Genomic DNA, 18620 nt, shown 5'->3' on the forward strand with positions numbered 1-18620 from the left:
TCGAACTGTCTGTGGGAGGCAAATGATACGTCTCGTCATGCGATACTCATTGGCGTACCATGCAGATGTGCACCCAGGCAGTGCATGAGTTGCCAGCAGCCCTGCCAGCCCTGGCTGTGGGAATCAAAGCAAACCGGTTGGCCAACACAAGCCTGAAGTGACTCCCTGCAGCAAATTGGACTAACCAGCGTGGTTTCCCACAGGCATCTAGTTCCCACCAAGGCTTTCCCTTGACCACCTTAGCCCGTGTTCAAGGCAGGGTGCCGTGCCTTCACTAGACTTTCCAGAGTGTTAGGCAGAATATGTCAGCTAATACCCTCTACCAACTCTGAACCCTGGTCTAGCCACGGCCACGGTGATTTAGGTTATGTGCAGTCGGAGGTGCGACCGCTGTACGTGCCGTAGACCGATCTACACTAGAGTTAACAATAGCAGTGAAACCCCCCAGAAGCAGCATCCCTCCCTACCAGGGACTTTGGGTACATACTGGGGTGCCCACCACCCCCATAGATCTGGATCAAAGATAACTCAGGTGTATCCACCGGTGCTGCATTCACGCCTCCGGCTGGCAGTGCAGACACACCCTTCAGGGACCCGTGAAAGTTGTATTCACCACCACCTCTCCCAGGGACTGCTGACAAACCCAGACAATCCCGGACAACTTTCACCGGAACGGTAGCCGGGAGAGCAAAAATCCCATGCCCCGTCCTGCGTCGCCACCCCGGGATAACGCAACCAACAGGCAGGTGAATCCAAGCACGAGTAGAACACGTGCGGAGATGGAAGCATGGGGGCAGGAGGGGCGGCTTTTTGGCTTCCCATTTACGCTGTCCACAAGCACCATGCCAGCTGGAGGGAAGCGGTGGGCCGAGGTGACATGCATGCCTGGTGCAGAAGAAATCTAGCTGTGCCTGATAAATTGGAGGAATTGTTTGCCCTGGCACAGACACGGTGCTTGCTCCACCGCCAAGCCCAGCGTCAGAGCGGGACACTCTGCTGCCCAGATCAGCCTTTACCTTGGGCGACAACACCAGCCTTCCTGGAAGACGCCCATGGGTTAGATTCTGCCTGGGGTGATGTGGCTGCAGCCCCTGGCACAGGGCCCTCAGTGGCAGCATGACCAGCAGAGGGCACTGGAAGCATCTGCAATCGCCCCCCTCTTCCCAGGGGGTCCTTTGCAAGGCAGAAAAGTGAGCAGCCCCAGCTGTGGAGGAGGCAGGGGTGGGGCAGCTAAGGAATGCACTGATTCAGCATAGCCCCTCTTCCACGGGGCCCTCTGAACAGGAGGGAGGGATTTTACTCCACCTGTCTCACTTGTTGCAAACCATTCGTGACATACCTCTCTTCCATGAGATCCCTGATAGATGCCACCGTTGGTCCTGATCCCAGGTGGGTGTAGTATGGTCCCTCGTCTTTCTCCACTATTTGTTCTAGGAAAAACAAGGGGGGGGGATTACTTCATTTGAACCGGTGCCAACCCCCTCTACCCTCCCCAGAACCAGGCAGATCCTGCAGGCTAACGCAAGTCCTTAGTGAAATCAGGACGGCCCCACGCTCTTCACAAGACGCCCGCCCACCAGCACCACCTGTGCAGCCTCAGTGCGATCCCTGAGTTTGCAGAGCTGCAGCCGACCACACTTAGGGCGTGTTCACATGACAGGCGGCACAGCGACGGAGCGATCGCCGTTTTCTGTCGCTGCAGGAACTCCGCTTTCCCGAGCAGAGGCGGTGACGTTGAGGGAAGCATCCTTCCGTCACCCGAGCTGTATCTACACTGTGGGTTATATCGGTGTAGCCACAGCGCTCAGGGCAGTGGATTTTGCAGAGCCCTGAGTGCTAAAGCTCGGTCGATAGAAATTTTCAGTGTAGACCAGGCCTGAGGCTTGTCCACACTTGAAAGTGAACTCAGATTAAGGCAAGATATGAATTTAAAGGGCAACAGCTGGTCCTGATATTAACTCCAGGTGTAGACAAGCCCTTAGCCAAGCGTTCAGTTGACGATGCACAATAAGAAATCGCCCTCAGCTTCCTTTCCCAGGACTGCAGGGTTAGCAAGAGTTAGAGAGAGCAATGCTTACTTTTGCATCTCCAGTGAGCAGACAGAACTCTGGGTGTACGCACAGAGAAAGTTATGACTAGTAATGCTTAGTTTACAGGAGCACCTAGAGGTCCTCACCTAGATCCAGGTGCCTCTGGGCTAGGCGCTGTACAGACACAATGGGACAGCCCCAGTCTCAAAGAGCTTACAATCTAAGCACACAAAGGTGGGATTGTTACCCCCAGTTTACAGCTGGGGACTAAAGTGCACATATATTAAGTCACATACAGCAGAGCCAGGAATGGAACATGGATCTGCAGAGCACCTGCCTAGTGTATTATCATAGAATCATAGAAGATTAGGGTAGGAAGAGACCTCAGGAGGTCATCTAGTCCAACCCCCTGCTCAAAGCAGGACCAATCCCCAACTAAATCATGCCAGCCAGGGCTTTGTTAACCACAAGTCCATGCTGATAAGCAAGGCGGTGCCTTAATTGCATAGTCCTTTCCCACATCTGTGCTGTAAGGGGTCAGCTTCTGCCACCCTTACTCCTCATCAGAAGTGCCTTTCTCCCCTGTGACTTCAGTGGGCTCCTGGCTGAACTAGGTCATATCTCACATGAGTTAAGGCAGCACAATCCAGCCCTTAGCAAACAGAGGTGTGCCTGCTTTTAACACACAGCCAACGCCTATCAAAACCACCCTCCCTTTTCACTCAGTGACAAGAAACAGGTTTTCAGCCATTCCTGGCAGCATTGCCCGCAGCGCACTTCACGCCCTTTAAATGCAGCCATGGAGAAAAGCAGCTTCTCGCAATAACCCGCGTGGGGAAGATACATGCAAATCCACCCCTCCTTCCTGAAACTGGACACAACGGGCCCGATCCCCAGCTGGGACAGATCAGCAGAGCTCCCCTAAAATTGGTACAGCTACGGTAATTCCCACCAGTGGAGAGTCCCACCCAGTGAATCTTGTGGCATGTGATGGAACAAGATATACACACACACACACACACACACACAACTCAGGTTCAGCAGAATAGCTTCAGGCATGGCCCAGCACCAAGCACCTAGATACAGAGCCAGGCCATCACTGCATCAAGCAAGCATGGCCTGGCACTCATTGCATTCTATACAGCCGGCCTCTGGAGGGCAATGACCAACAGGGGTGAGCGATGCAAACGCAGCTACCAGCCCTGCACAGGATGCATGAGTTCCTTGCCTGGAGACATCGCAGTCAGGTTCCTCCGATCAGCTGGAACAAGATTGTTTGGTGAATGCTGAGAAGCCGGATTATATTGGGAGAAAAGCGAGAGGTTTCTAAATCACGGATTAACCAGCTCTCTGGCAGGGGCAGATTTTGCTATATTTTCTGGCCCACATGGAACATTTTCTCCCTCTCTCTTTTCGCAGCCTCCTGGGATCAAGGTGAAGCTGGAGAGAGACAGGAGCAAAGAACACAGCTGTGACCCAAAGCCATCTACTTTGCCCAGCTGGGTAAACCGGTGCTATTTCATCTCAAACATAGGCACCTGTAAGGCAAGGGAAAGACCCTACTTAGTTATGCTCTGCACCTGGGAGGTGATCGATTGCCTCTTGGGTCAGAGTGGGGACAGCGAGGCTGTACAAGGAGCTGAGAGAGCACAGGCGTGGCAGAGACGAACTAGGGAGAGTCCCTTCCTGTAGCAGGGCTTGGCCCTGGCCAGAAAGTGGAACGACAAGAGTAGGGTTAGCTGTAGAGTGGAGAGGAGTCCCAAGCAAGGGTCGATGAAGACCAGGGAATGAGACAGACGCGCAGGAGGGGTGGAAGGCTAGCTTAAATGGCACTTGGATTCCCTGCAGGGAAAAATCAGGGGGTCAGTACCTTGACAAGGGGGAGGAGTTGAAGTTGAACTGAGGAGGGGCAAAGGATCCTTTTTATGTTTTTTGTTTAGAGCTGAACCCAGAATGGGACTGAACTGTGCCACAGAAGACCAAGCAAGGCACTCTGGAGAAGGGACTGGTTGGGGCTGACCATCCGGGCAAAGGAAGTGCCCACCAGAGGGAGTGCAAGAAGCAAAATCCCCTTCAATGCCACATCCAGGCACGAACGGCGGCCTAGAGGTAAAGATACGTGTTTATACCTCTTCCTTTAATCCAGTGTAACTCTGATGTCCCAGAGCCTCAACCACTGCAGATCAGCTACCCCCATTTACACCGAGCATCTGACCCACTGGCTACAATGGAGTTACTCCTGACTTACATCACCGGGAGAGTCATTTATCTGAGTGCAGGCCAGATTCCTTTCTCAGGTACACCACTGGTACCCTTGGGAGACTCCACCGACCCCGAGAGGTCCCCAGCACATGGCCAAGAGTTGGAGATGCGGGAACGGTGAGAGATGGGCAGAAATTGATGACACTAGACGGGAAGAGGGGACCAAACTGAGCAAGAGCCCCAGCTACAGCAGGGAAAAGAGCCACGGATAACCCCCTGGCTGAGCACCTGGGAGATGGGAAAGCGAGTTGGAGAGGAACAAGGAGAAACAATCAGAAGTTCAGGGACGTGGGCCCCTACCCCACATGGAGCCATCTACAGCAGTGCAATGTGCCACCACAACCGAATGACCTGGTATCATCTGACTCCCTCTTTGCACGGCTGTGAATGATTCCACCAGGAGCAGGGCACTGATGAATGGGGCCTGGCGTCGGAGGCAAGAGTAGGGCATCCAGCAGGAGATCTGGAAGGAGAGGCCTAGCAGGCTCAGGAGTCTTCAGCCCGGCAGAGATAACTGAAGCCGTGGGAGCAGGTGAAGGCACCAGAGGTGGTAGGCTGGGAATTTCTATCCCAAAGTTTCTTTGGAAATCCTGGCCATGAGCTACACGATCAAAGGCGGCACCCACTGTAACATTCACCGCCCCAGCACGCATGACGGGACACAGAACTCAAGTCCAACCAGCAGGGGGAAAAAGAGAGACTCGTGCAGTTGCTGGATACCAGACACCTGGGGGCTAGTAGCTAGTAGGACTACTCAGGAAGAAGCAGAAATGGCCAGAGTTAGAGAGCCATTTCAGGGCCCAGCTTAGCCAAAAATTAGCTCCGACTTCTACATTTTTCCTCCTCCATTGTGCTTTTGTGTAGGAGGTAGAATTGGCCTGGCACAGCAAATGCATGGATACAGCCCGCGCTCTGGAGTTCAGGGGGCAGTGCCAAGATCCACGTTTCCCCAAGCCCATGGCATTATTGTCTAAGGGCACGTCTACACGGCAAACTATTGCCGAGGCAACTGACGTTGACATCGGCTGCTGCACCGAGTATATCACTCGTGCACATACATACGTGGCTCCTTGCTTTGGCACTGCAGGGGCATTCATGTCAGTGCACGGTGCACCATGGGGAGGCATCCCAGCGTGCAACTCACCATCATCCAGCACACTCTTTTTTGGGAAGTTTTGACAATGTATGGTGAGGGCAGAAATGAGTCACGTAAGGGGAGACTTGGATTGTGGGACCAAGTTCCCATCATGCAACTTTCCCCATCCCATAATGCCACCTCTGTCCCATAACTGTCGCACCTATTTTGCAAATCCCATGAACCTGTGCCGGACTTGTCGCTGTCCATTATCTCTGACCGAAGCATGGAGGCTGCACAGCTCTGCATTATTGTCACGAGTGCGGTGAGAACAGGATGCGTGATCCTCTGGTATTTGCAGAGCCGCAAGAAGAGCAAAGGGGAAAATGGTGATTTCTGGGAGGGCAGACTGCTGTGTAACATAGCAAGAACCAATTCAATACCGCTGGTGGTATTCATGGAGCAGCTGCAAACAGTGGAGTGCCGCTTCTGGACCCAAGTAACGAGCACTTACTGGTGGGATCCCTTTGTAATAGAGGCTTAGGATGACGAGCAGTGGCTAAAGAACTTTCAGATATGAAAGGCCATATTCCTGGATCTGTGTGCCAAGCTCATCCCAGTCCCCTGGCACAGAGACACCAGACTGAGAGCTGCACTGAGAATGGAGAAGCAAGCGGCGATCGCACTGTGGCAACTTGCAACACTGGACTGCTACAGGTCAACGGGAAAATCATTTTGAAGTTGGAAAATCTACAGTGGGGGCTGTTGTTATGCACGTGTGCAGGGCCATTAACTGTCTCCTGCTCTGCAGGACTGTGACTCTCAGCAATGTGCAGGACATAGTGGATTTGCAGCAATGGGGTTCCCAAACTGTGGTGGAATGATAGCCGGCACGCATATCCCTATTTTGGCATCAGCCCACTTTGCCAGAGAGTACATCAACAGAAAGGGCTATTTTTCTATCGTTATGCAAGTGCTGGTTGATCACTGGAAACACTTCACTGACATCAGTGTTGGCTGGTCAGGGAAGGTGCGTGAAGCTTGCATCTTTAAGAACACAGAACTATTCAGAAAGCTAAAAGCAGGGATTTTCTTTCATGACCAGCAGATTACCATTGGCGATGTTGAAATGCCTATCATGATCCTGGGGGATCCAGCCTACCCCTTGCTCATGAAGCTGTACACTGGGCACCTTGGCAGCACCAAGGGAAGATTCAACTGCCAGTGCAGGATGACAGCTGAATGTGCTTTTGGTAGGCTGAAGGGACGCTGGCGTTGTTTACTCACCAGATATTTTCTGTGAGGAAAAATATCCCAGTGGTTAGAGCTGCCTGCAGCGTCCCGCATAATATCTGTGACACAAAGGGGTAAAAGTTGCTGCTGGGGCAGAGGGTGCAGGTGGAGCAGCTGTCTGATGAGTTTGAACAACCACACACAAGGGCTATTAGAAGACCTCAATGTGGAGCCACCCAGCTCAGAGAGGCTTTGAAAGAGCACTTTATCAATGAGCCCCAGTAATGTGTCGTGGTGGACTGTGCTCTACTCAGCCCTGCAGTTTGGGGGCCTGTTAGGAATTGTGCGTTGCTTGGTACACATCTATGAACATAACATTGAATTTTGTGGTGCTTGCTGTACATTTATGAACATTACACTGTGTGTGTCACTGATCCAATGAGCTGTCACAGTGTATGATAACAGGTAAGCGGGTGCCCTCACTACCATCAGCCATTCCGCATCATACATTGGGATTAATAAAAATGAATTATTCTCCAAACAACAGAGTTTAATTGACTCACAAAAACACTTCAGCAGAAATTCTGTGCAAGTTAAAAGCAAATATATTAAAACCTTAATAAATTTATGGATCAGAGTTTAAAGAAGAGGAAGGAACATTCATGTTCACTTTAGTTAGTCATACATCAACCATGGCTCTCAAAGGTCAGTGTATGCGATACTGTGGTTGTCCTTAGTGTGGAGCGGTAGGAGAAGCCCCTGGTGCATCTCCCTCTCCTTTGCCTGCTGAGACTCCTGGATCTTCTCCTGTCTGTTCTTTCCCTCTCCATCCAGACTGTAATATTCACCCTCCAGGCCCTCTGCTCACAGTCTGATGCAGCACTGGCTTGCAGGATCTTGCCGAACATGTCATCCTGAGTCCTCTTCTTTCTCTGACTCAAGCGTTCCACAGGTGTAGAGGGGGAACCCCTGAAGGCCACAACGGCGGCAGTGGCAGATAGAACACACAAAGGTACCGCTGTCAGTACGTGAAACAGAAAGTGAAAGTTAAGTTTCTGAACTCCCTTCCCATGCTCCCCGGATGCTTTAAGCAAGACCTCCTGACTGACAGTCTGCTTCCAAGTGCTCGTGCACAGCACCAGGCACCGCACTTGAGGGAAATGAGGAGGGTATTGCTCGGTTGCATGAAACTATGAGTACAGGGCAATGGCGCTGAATACTGGCACCATTTTCCACAGGCTGGGGCGATCTGAGCTGATATCCCACTCCCGAGGGTGACAAAGGCACAGAGAGCACAGCTGCAGCTTGCATTCCCAAGGCCCATGTGCTGCAAGCGTGCGTACTGCAACGGTGCCTGCTGAAGTTATCACTGACTGGCGTAGGAAAGCACCCTACCGCAGAGGGGGAAATAAGGCTGTCGGCCCTAGAAACCTTTCCTCAAGATCTCTTGGGAGGATTCAAGACACATCCCTGTGTACAGACACACACTGCTACGCGTGACAATCCCGCTCCATCCACCCGTCTAACTCTAGAGGGGAATGAAAAGCAGATAACTACACTACCTCTTTGTTGTATCGCTACCTAGTCTAGCATGCGTACATTAAGGAAAAGTCGATAGCTTTGTCCTGCTAAGTTGGGGGCATCATCGCTGTAATGGGAAATAAATTTACCCTCTTACCTGAGGTTCCTTCCCTTGCATCACGCTTGACAGCTGGGACCAACTGGACTATGGTGAAGTCTCAAAAAGATCCTGGCTCTTGGCATAGCTGGGCCTCCTGGGCACATGTCCTTCATCCTCTTCATCCTCACTGTTCACACCAGGGGCCTCTGTCTCGGGCTCCACGGCGGTACCCAGGGTGGTGCATGGGGAGGTCTCCGCCAAATATGGCATGCAGCTCTTTGTAAAAGCAGGTCTGCGGCTCGGCACTGGATTGACTGTCAGCCTCTCTGCCCTTCTGGTTTGCCTGCTGCAGTTCCTTCGCTTTCACGTGGCACAGCTGCTGATCCCTGTCGTACTCCGTCTCCTGCATCCCCCGTGCAATCTGCTCAGAGATCTTCACATTTCTATGGCTGGTCCTTAGCTGTGCCTACCCAGCCTCTTCTTCCCACAGGCCCAGGAGATCCAATATCTCCTGTGTACTCCAGGTGGGAGTGCGCCTGGATTGCGTAGCCAGCATGGTCAGCTGGGCCCTTGTGCATAACCATGGAAAGCTGCTAGGTGGACTCGCCAAGCGGGGCAATCAAGAAAAGGTATTTCAAAAATTCTTGGGGTTTTGGTGGGAGGAGGCTTCTGGTCTCTGTGACCCCCTGGGCAGTGGAATTAACAATTGTGACCAGAGTGATCAGTGTGTTGCATTGTGGGACAGCTGCGTGGGTCAACATATTTAACACAGTATCTGCAGCAGTGCTGCGTTGACTTCAGGACATTGACCATGATTCAACGCCGCTCAAGGAGGTGCTGTTACTATGTCGTATAATGGAGAGCTTACATCAGTGGGAGACAAATTTACGTGTAGACACATGCCCAGCAGGTCAGTGCATGGCAGCTTACATCAACCTACCTCTGTAGTGCAGACCAGGCCTAAGGGCCAGCCTTTTAAAGGTATTTAGGTGCCTAACTCCCATTGTTTTTTTTTTATAGGCATTGGGTGCCCAAATACCTATAAAAATCGGGCCCTAAAAGCTTTTTGCCAGAAAGAGCCAAACAACTTGGTTTTGTCAAAACTTCAGTTTCTCCCTCTAGGTGACTATTTCAATTGGGGACAGTGATATAGTGTCTCTGCATGTTTGCAAGGGAAAGGGGGGACAGTGTCTCTTACTATTAATTTCACTATCGTCTTTCTACCACACAGCCAAAAAAAAAAAAAAAAAGTATTTTCAATCCAGCATCCTTCTGATTTAAATTATTTACTTACTTTAAATTGGGAAACCCAATATATACTGCAAATTCAAGTGACACTGTCAGGGGCCCAGCAACTAGCTACTGCAATGACTAATATTCTGGAAAAATGAGAGAGAAATCTATTAAGACAGGAAAAAATAAAGATAGCGAGACAAGTCAGATAAATAGAGGAGAAAAATGATAGATTTATAGCTAGATTAAGACATGCAGATAGATATAAACAGATTAGGAAAGAGAGATCCTGGTTACATGAGATTACACTCAAAACATCTAAAAATATAAATAATTTTAAAACTAATCTGAACGGAAATATGTTTTATGATCTGTCTTCAGCTATTCCAAATGTGATGGTGCCCAAATGCAGGAAAAAAAACTATTTTAGCACTTAGAAATATTCAGGATGAAAATGTAACAGCAAAAATATATAAAGATGCAACCCAAGAAAATGTTTATCAATCACAATGACCTACCAAATCATCTGGCAAGAGGAGAAAAGTCTAACAACTCTAGGGGACTGTTCCCCGGCACATGCCGCTCTCAGAAATGCTGGATCTATCAGGTTCACTTGAGTTCAGAAGAGATTTACCTGCCCCAGTGCCAAAGACAAAGTACTTTCCATTTTCCAGATTTGCAAGGAACGTCTAAGCATTTGGATTAGTAAGAGCAGGAAAGAACGTCCATAATTCTGTCTCTCAGCAAGAAATCGGGACCACTCCAAATTCTATTTCCTGTTTCTAAACAAGAGGTTGCAAATTGCTTCCTTTTCCGGAGTACAATTACCCTCTGAGCACACGCAGAGTGGACTCAGCCTCAAAGATCAGAGAGGCCAAACTGAGGCAACATTACACCTGGCATCACCGCCCGGCGGGAACATTGTTAGAGATGATCCAAATGAGAGGCGAACAGATTTGGGAAGTGACTTTTTCGCTTCGTTGCAAACAAATGCTACTATTTTGGAATGTCTCCATGCCAGCTGGCTACCCCTAAAGCATGCAAGAAAGAATCAAGCACCTGTATGGAAGAAGGCAGCCTCTTCACCGATTCAGTCATTTCTGCTTCCAGAGGATTTGGGGGAGACTTATACAAATTCACCCTAAATTAAAATTCTGATTTCAAAGCTCTCCTTTTGCCTGACTCACAGCAAAGCTTCATCATAGATTCCAAGGCCAGAAGGGACCACTGCGTTCATCTAATCTGACCTCCTGTACAACACAGGCCAGAGAACTCCAGGAGCAGCTGAACTGTACATATTGTTCAGAATTCCCACCGATTTGCAAAGCATTAATACCTTTCAGTGTTGGTTTCCAGAATCGGTTTCAGCCAATCATTTTGTGAGTTGGCTACAGATGCTGTGCTACTAATTTCCACACCCTCGTGGAGAGAAAGATGAACCACAAGTTTAAGTAGCTTTCAGCCATGACTGGTTCAAACCTTTTCAGCTTAGAACATTACTAGAATGTCGGGTTCTAGGTGGTATGGGGAGTGATCTTCAAGGCTGAGATTTTCAAAAGTGACTAGTGATTTCGGAAGCCTCAATTTTCGATTGCCCAGCTTGAGATCCCTTAAAGGGGCTGGATTTTCCCTGGGCTGGGCGCTCAGCACTTTCTGAAACTGCCCCCTTTTAAGGTGTCTTGAGTTGAGCACCCCAAAAAATGAGGCACCCGGAATCACTAGTCAATTTTTAAAATATTGGCCTAACATCACTGCTTGCTACTTTGTTTATAGTAAGCTAAAGCCTGTTTCCTCACCAAACTATTTCTCCTCCTGTCATGTGCATGTGACTTTGTTATTGTAGGGTTTAGCTTGTTTCTAAAAAGCAGGCTTTTAAATAACAATGATTAGTATTATTTATACGACATTAGCACTCAGTGGTTCCAGCCAAGATGAGAACCGCACTGGGCTAAGGGCTATACTAACAGCGAGAGAGGCGTTCTCCCCAAAGAGCTGGTAATCTAAATAGACACGATAGACAAAGGGAGTATTATTGTACAGATGGGAGGAACTGAGACAAAGATTTTTGTTCTCAGTGTGTGCAACACCTAGCACAATGGGGACCTGATCACTGATTGAGACCTCTCGGCACTACCAAAATACAAACACTGCTAATTAAAATCATCGTAATTCAGGAGCAGAGTTTTCAAAGGCACCATAAACCCTGATCCTGCTCTCAATGAAGTCAGTGGCAAAACACCTGCTCACTCCAACGGTGCCGAGCCAGTCCTAATTCTCATTGAAACTCAAGGGGAGTCAGGCATCAACCTGCCATTTGTGTCTTTGAAAACTTCCCTCTGAGTGACATGCCAAGGTCACACAGGGTGCACGTATCAGAGCCCGGAGTTGAACCCAGAATCCCTCTTATGAGCACCCTTCCTCCCACTGCCTTGAATTTACCAACCCTCCATGACCAAATAATCTTCAACTACCCAAGAACGTCGTTTACACCTAGGAATCAAAATAATGAAACAGAATGGTGGGTCAGTTCTGGTAGGGTTACATCTGTTTGTTATTGTAGGGTTACACTAGCTTGTTATTGTAGGACCAAGCATTATTTTTAGGGATGTATTACAACCATTTTTGTTAATGCAGGGCGCTCTTGTGCATTGTGCTCCTAGAACTGATTTGTTTGAACTTTTAAGTTGGTTCAATAAAATATATTACCTCACATACCCCTATGGATTTTTGCAGACGGAAGAAAAATGAAAGTAAAATTCATTAGCCTTAAAGGTGTGTGTTTAAAGAGCAACTGACAGGTGAACATTTTATTTGGAGACCATTCTGCAGATCCCGGTCTCTTGTATAACATGAGAGCTGCCACACTGGGTCTGACCATCGGTCCAGCTAGCTCAATATCCTGCCTCCAACAGTGGCCAGTACCAGAGCTTTAGAGGGAGCGTACAGACTAGGGGAAGTACGGAATGATCCACTCCCATTTCCATTCCCGGTTTCTGGTAACCATAGGTTTATGGTTACCTGGAGCATGGAGTTGTTTCCCTGGCCATCTTGGCTAATAGCCATTGACGGCCCTGTCCTCCATGAACTAATCTTGTTCTTTTTTTAACCCAATTATACTTTTGGCCTTCACAACATCCCCTGCCAATGAGTTCCACAGGTTAATTGTGCACTGTGTGAAAAAGTATTTCCTCTTATTTGTATTTAACCTGCTGCCTATTAATTTCATGAGGTGACTCCTAGCTTCTGTGTTATGTGAAGCAATAAATAACATTTCCGTGTTCACTTTCTCCACATCATCCATGATTTTATAGACCACCATATCCCCCTTCCGTTGTCTCTTTTCTAAGCTGACCAGCCTGTATCTTTTTAGCGTCCCCTAGTATGGAACCCATTTCCTACCCTTGATCAGCTGTGTCAGCCTTCCTTGAACCTTTTCCACTTCCACTCTATCCTTTTAGAGATGGGGCAACCAGAACTGGATGCTGTATTCAAGGTGCGGGTTCACCATGGATTTATAGTGTGACATTAAGATATTTTCAGTCATATCTTCTATCTCTTTCCTAATAGTTCCTACCATACAGTTGGCCTTTTTGACCACTGCTGCTCAATGAGCAGAAGTTTTCAGAGAACTATCCACGCTGACTCCAAGATCTTTCTTGGGTGGTAACCGCTTATTTAGAGCCCACTGTTGTATATGGGTATATTTTCTTAGTTCTCTTGCTAGTACCTTGTTAGTGAAGAAATTCTCATGGGAAAAGGGTCTTAGTACTTTGAAAGCTTCTGTGTGAGATTTCAGTGCTGGGCAGTGAGCAGAAATGTGGGTATTGTATTTGTTTATGGCCTTATAGCTTCCACGATAACCAAATGTCCCAAACCCTCCAGGAGATTCTCTCTTCAGATGGCGGGAGTAGCAACAGAAAAGGGTATGTGCTCCAAAGGGAGAGATTCCCTGCAAAGACCCTTAAGAATAAAACAAGTTAGACCTACATTTTCAAAAAGTGTCCCCTACTACCGGAAGCTCAACTTGAGACCCCTGGAGCAAACCTCCACTTCCACTGCCTTAGCTAGAGTTGCATTTCCTCAGTACCTGTGGACACCAAAACTGGAGGAAGCCCAAAACCAGCAGCCGCGGGGGGAAATCTTACGACCATTTGAGCTTTGGCCTCTCTGCTGAGACAGCAACCAAGTAGGTCAGACCAGACGATCCTCCTGGTCCTTTCTGGCCTTAAAACCGCTGCAAAATCTAGAACGGCGCGAATGCACGTAATCACAGACGCACACACTGCCTTACCAGCACTGCTGCTGAGTGCTGCGTGGCTGCAGGGTAAGATTCTGATGGGCTGGAGCACTTGTTCCACATGGGTTCCCTGGGCCAAACCTTCTGCTCCATTGAGCTCACGTTACACCAGCTGCGACTCTGGTCCCCCCATGTGAGGAAAGTACTCAAAGACCATCCCAACCAGGACTCCCCTCCCCTACAGGAGCAAGCTGGAGGATGGGTCCAAAGAGCCCAGGAGGAGAACAGGGGATTGGCTTCTGTGGGTGTCCTATAAAATAATCAGATCTGGGCACATCAGTCAATTTTACCAGTTAGTGTTGTTTAAAACCATTAGGATTTGAGGGCATTCAGCAGCACCTCGTCAGATCAGACCCTAATATCCCCAGATGCTTCATTCCCCTTGGTACGGTTCAGTTATTCCAGACTTGAGCTTTCCAGGCAGTATTCAGCGCGGAGCCAGGGACTTTGTCCTTCCACTACAGAGGCCTGATCAGTGGCTTGTAAACCACACCGCCCCCTCCCCAACCTCGTTCCTGGAACAAACAGCAACCAGGCTGTGATGGGGGCCAGAGTCCTGGCTGGCTTTTTTTTTTTTTTTTTTTTTTTAAAGTTTGCAAGCTGCTGCTAATGTGATTTGCTCTTTTGGTTACTCTGTTGAGTGTAAATGCAGCTGGCCTTCTTTTCTCTGAAACGTGATTGTCCTGGCTCTGACCATGCTCAGAGGGAGTGCTGGGCTATTTGAATGATAAAGAACCAATACAGAGATAATTAAAAATAGATATTTCAGCCTGGGCCATCACAGTTACTATTACATGGTGGGGAACAGGCAACCAGCCTGCATCTGTGGAAGAAGAGCTAGTTAGCAGATGCTTCAGTGGGGCTTGTTTTCTGTCCGGCAGTGCTGAGCAATTGACACAGATTTAGGGCCTGATTCTTTATTCTGCACCTTCTGCAGTCAATTTACCTCCCGTGCCACATGGGGATCAGAAGAGAACTGTTTTACACCCTCCTTGCCCTGGTGTAAATGACTGTCCACAACGCAGGGCAATGACAATTCAAGCCCTTTGTATTATCTCATGGGGTGATCTCATGCCACACGGTAACAGATAACAGGCAAGCACCACGTACTATCAATATTTCACTACCTCCTCCTCCCCCATTAAACTGGGGCATCCCTTAACGCAAGGGGAGGCAGCAGCTGCCTGTCTGCACACCTGCTTGTCTTGCCATCCCACAGAAGCTCCAAAGAGACCCCTGGAGCAGGATACCCATTTGGCTTAAGGAGGGTGTGATGTTGCACTCCATCATGTTTTATGGAAATATGCTTATGAGTGTGAATATGATTTAACTGGAATATGCTTTATGCAAAAGGTCTCTTGTAAGGCATCATTACAAAGCTTATAATCTACTGAGTGTGTTCATGCTATTTGTATGAAGGTATCATCCTTTTATCTGAAGCTAGAAATATAAAGTATGACTCTGAGGTCCTATTGTAATTATGCAAAGTGTTGGCCATTAATGGTGGTTTAGAATCTTAATGGCTCCCATTGCATAGGACAATTGGTTGTAAATGGTTTGTTTACCTGCAAGCCTTCCTGTGTACATGTTGGCCAGAATAAGGTCTTTCAGTGACATGTGATCATGTCACTTGAACTGGAATCCATCTTAAACCTGGTACTTTCCCATTTAGAAGGAGGGGTGGGGACCCAGAGAGACAAAAGATTTCCGCCTTGTGCCAAAGCTATAAAAGGGGGTGGAGCAGGACAAGGGGGGTTCCAGTCATGAGAAAACCCCAGCTTTTCACCTAAGATGCCTGCTGGAACTAACAAGGACTGTACCGGGGGAAAGGATTGGGCCCAGACTAGGAAGAAGTCCAGTCTGTGAAAGAAGCTTATTGGAACATGTCTGAAGGTGAGATTTACCTGTAATCAGTTTCTTAACATATTAGGCTTAGAATTGCGTGTTTTGTTTTATTTTGCTTGGTAACTTACTTTGTTCTGTCTGTTATTACTTAGAACCAGTTAAATCCTACTTTTTATACTTAATAAAATCACTTTTGTTTATTGATAAACCCAGAGTAAGGGATTAATACCTGGGGGAGCAAACAGCTGTGCATATCTCTCTATCAGTGTTATAGCGAGTGGACAATTTATGAGTTTACCCTGTATAAGCTTTATACACATTAAAACGGATTTATTTGGGGTTTGGATCCCATTGGGAGCTGGGTGTCTGGGTGTTGGAGATAGGTGACTTACTGAGTGGTTTTCAGTTAAGTCTGCAGTTTTGGGGGCGTGATCTAGACCCTGCGTCTGTGTTGCAGCAGGCTGGCGTGTCTGGCTCAACAAGGCCGGGTTCTGGAGTCCCAAGCTAGCAGGTAAAACGGGCTCAGAGGTAAATCCAGCACATCAGGTGACAATCCCAAGGGGGTCTCTGTGACTGAACCTGTCACAGAGGGCACCAGAGCTCACCTATGCTGGCCATTAATTACCTTGTCTTCCCAGCCCTTCTCCTGAAGCGAGGGAGAGTGAGCCCTCTGCTCGGTGGCTTGGGAAAGGCTTCGATGGAGGATCTTGGTGCAGTGGGTAAGGTGGTGCATTTGGTTAATACATGGGGTACACACACCTACAGCACTGTGAGAGGCCCCTTGGAAATACATTACATTCAGCTGGGTGCAAACTGAGGCTCAGTCTACTAGAACTACAGTCAAGCGGGATAAACCCATCAAGGCCCCTGTAGGGATGTATCAGAGCTCTCTTCGCTGGGAGGCTGCATGCTTGGCTCTCTCCTAAACAGGCAAGGGCATGAACCGTGGACTGACCCTCCCTCCACCCCCCCCATGCCCCCAATACACTGGCCAGCCATGCTATGCTGGCTTGGAAGGGAGTGCATCCACTGAAGAGCTGCAGGAAGTCACTTCAGCAGGGAAGGAAACAGGGAGAAAACTTAGAGCTTCATAGCGTTGAAGGCCAGAAGGGCCAACCAGATCATCTGGTCTGACCACCTGTGTAGCACAGGCCGCTCTAAGTCCTGCTCCCTCTCCACGTCTCCCCCAGGGGTGGCCCGGCCCCACACGCTTGTAACACAGTGTGTTCAGCAACAGCTTGCTTTAGCCTGCATCAATAATGACTCCCCTTTACTATCTTAGACAGCCCCAGCCTGCTGGTGTCAACCACTGAACTATCAGAAAAGGAAAGCAAGTACCAATGGGGTTAGAATCAGAGTCTCTTCAATGGTCCTCCAATAAACAACCCAAGAGGCTCTTGCCCAGGTCTCCATCCTCTTTGGTGCCTCTACTGTAATCTCCACTGTTCCACCTTTGATGCCAGCCACAGTGCCTCAAGTCCATGCAAAAAGTCACAGGTCAGGACAATCTTCCTGGCTCACGACTCCAACCACATCATCCCCTTCTTGGCATCCCTCCACTGACTCCCTCTCTGCCACCACCTCCCAACATAAATCTTGGCCTTTGCCTTTAAAGCCTTTTGCCATTTAGCCCTGCCCTGTCCATCAGATCTACTAGCTTACAATACGGCTACCTAGCTCCTCCCATCGCTCCCTCGCAAAGTGCTTCACAACAAAGGCCAGTATGCTTATCCTCACTCTACAGAGGGAGAATCAGAGGCACAGAGACAGGGCCGTCCTTACCCATACGCAAAGTATGCAGCTGCGTGGGGCACCAGCCCCTGCTCCAGCTCTTCCCCCACTCCCCTGAGGAGTGCAGCCGGGCTGGGCTGGGCGGCAGGAAGTGCAGCGACCCGGCCCCAGCTGTGCCGCCGGCAGTGCTGGGGGGTGGTTCCCCCCTGCCCCCCAAGCCAGCCCCACCCCACCCCCGAGGAGGCCTGCATAGGGCCCCAGAATAGCTAGGGACGGCCCTGCACAGAGGGGGTTGCCCCAGGGCAGTGACGGAGCTGGGAACAGAATCCAGGCGTCCTGAGTTCCAGTCCAGCGTGCTATCCACACTGCCTCCCCCGCATCCAAAATCACCACCACCAGAGCCGTTTTCAGACAGAGCCCTTGGCATTCCGTGTGAAATGACATGATCAATTTCAGACCCACACATCTGTCTGAAAACAGTTCCCCTGTTACTGTAACACGCACGGTCCCTGTTAACTGAAGGAGATCAGAGGGCTAGGAAAAATATTTCTCGCTAATCTTTTCAGTCTGTTTCCTTTACACACTGGACAGCACTTAGGGTACAGGCAGTTTCACTGTTCTCCCTGTATGATCAGTTTCCCTCTGCAGTTTGCTGGGTCTTTCACACAGCAAAGGAGAAGAGAAAACCATTTTAGGAAGTCCTCAGAAACTGGGAGGGGGGACTCCAGGCCACGGCCAGAACCTGAAACCTGTCCCAGTGTGGTGGCGAGATGGGGATGTACTGTAAAACTGAGAACCTGGTCGTTAATGATCCCATGGTGCCGTTCTACAAGGCTAGGAGTTAGGAATCCTGGCCAAAAACCAACTTTGGTCATTAGACTCTGCCTTGCTGAAAACTTCCCCTGCAATTTCAGTCATGGGAAAACAGATCTCCACCCACGTGGTGTCAAAGTCCAGGTAAAAGGAGAAAGGCCAAAGACAGCAAAGCAGGAGAGATTCTGCTTTCACACAGACATGCAGAGAGAAGAGAAGAGCTAGGATATAAACAGAGGAAACCAGAGGAAGGAAAGGGATAATGCCAAATTCTCCAGTCAGTCAAAACTATCCGCACTGAGCGCAGCTCCCTGGCTCTCCAGAGCCCCCCGAGACACCAGGGAGGGTGGGCTGAGTCACTGACCGGTTAGGGAGTGGGGGCTAGGAGTCAGAACTATTGGTTAACTTCACATCTTCCCCACTAACTTGCTGGGTGACCTTGGGCAAATCATGTCCCTTCCCCATGCCTCAGTTTCCTCA

At 49.2% G+C, this 18620-nt stretch overlaps 1 protein-coding gene across 5 annotated transcripts in view; it reads right to left on the reverse strand.

Annotated features, from left to right (window-relative positions):
* Positions 1-18620, reverse strand: part of TET3 (tet methylcytosine dioxygenase 3) — a 156993-nt gene that overhangs the window by 31593 nt on the left and 106780 nt on the right. For all 5 annotated transcript variants that reach the window (XM_078850671.1, XM_073325183.2, XM_073325184.2 and 2 more), the window contains one exon: positions 1340-1430. In XM_078850671.1, the coding sequence (XP_078706797.1) occupies positions 1340-1430 (91 nt within the window). The remainder of the gene's footprint in view (positions 1-1339; positions 1431-18620) is intronic.

This window comes from Lepidochelys kempii, chromosome 26 (genome assembly GCF_965140285.1).
Source record: "Lepidochelys kempii isolate rLepKem1 chromosome 26, rLepKem1.hap1, whole genome shotgun sequence".
In the NCBI taxonomy this organism is placed as follows: Eukaryota; Metazoa; Chordata; order Testudines; family Cheloniidae; genus Lepidochelys; species Lepidochelys kempii.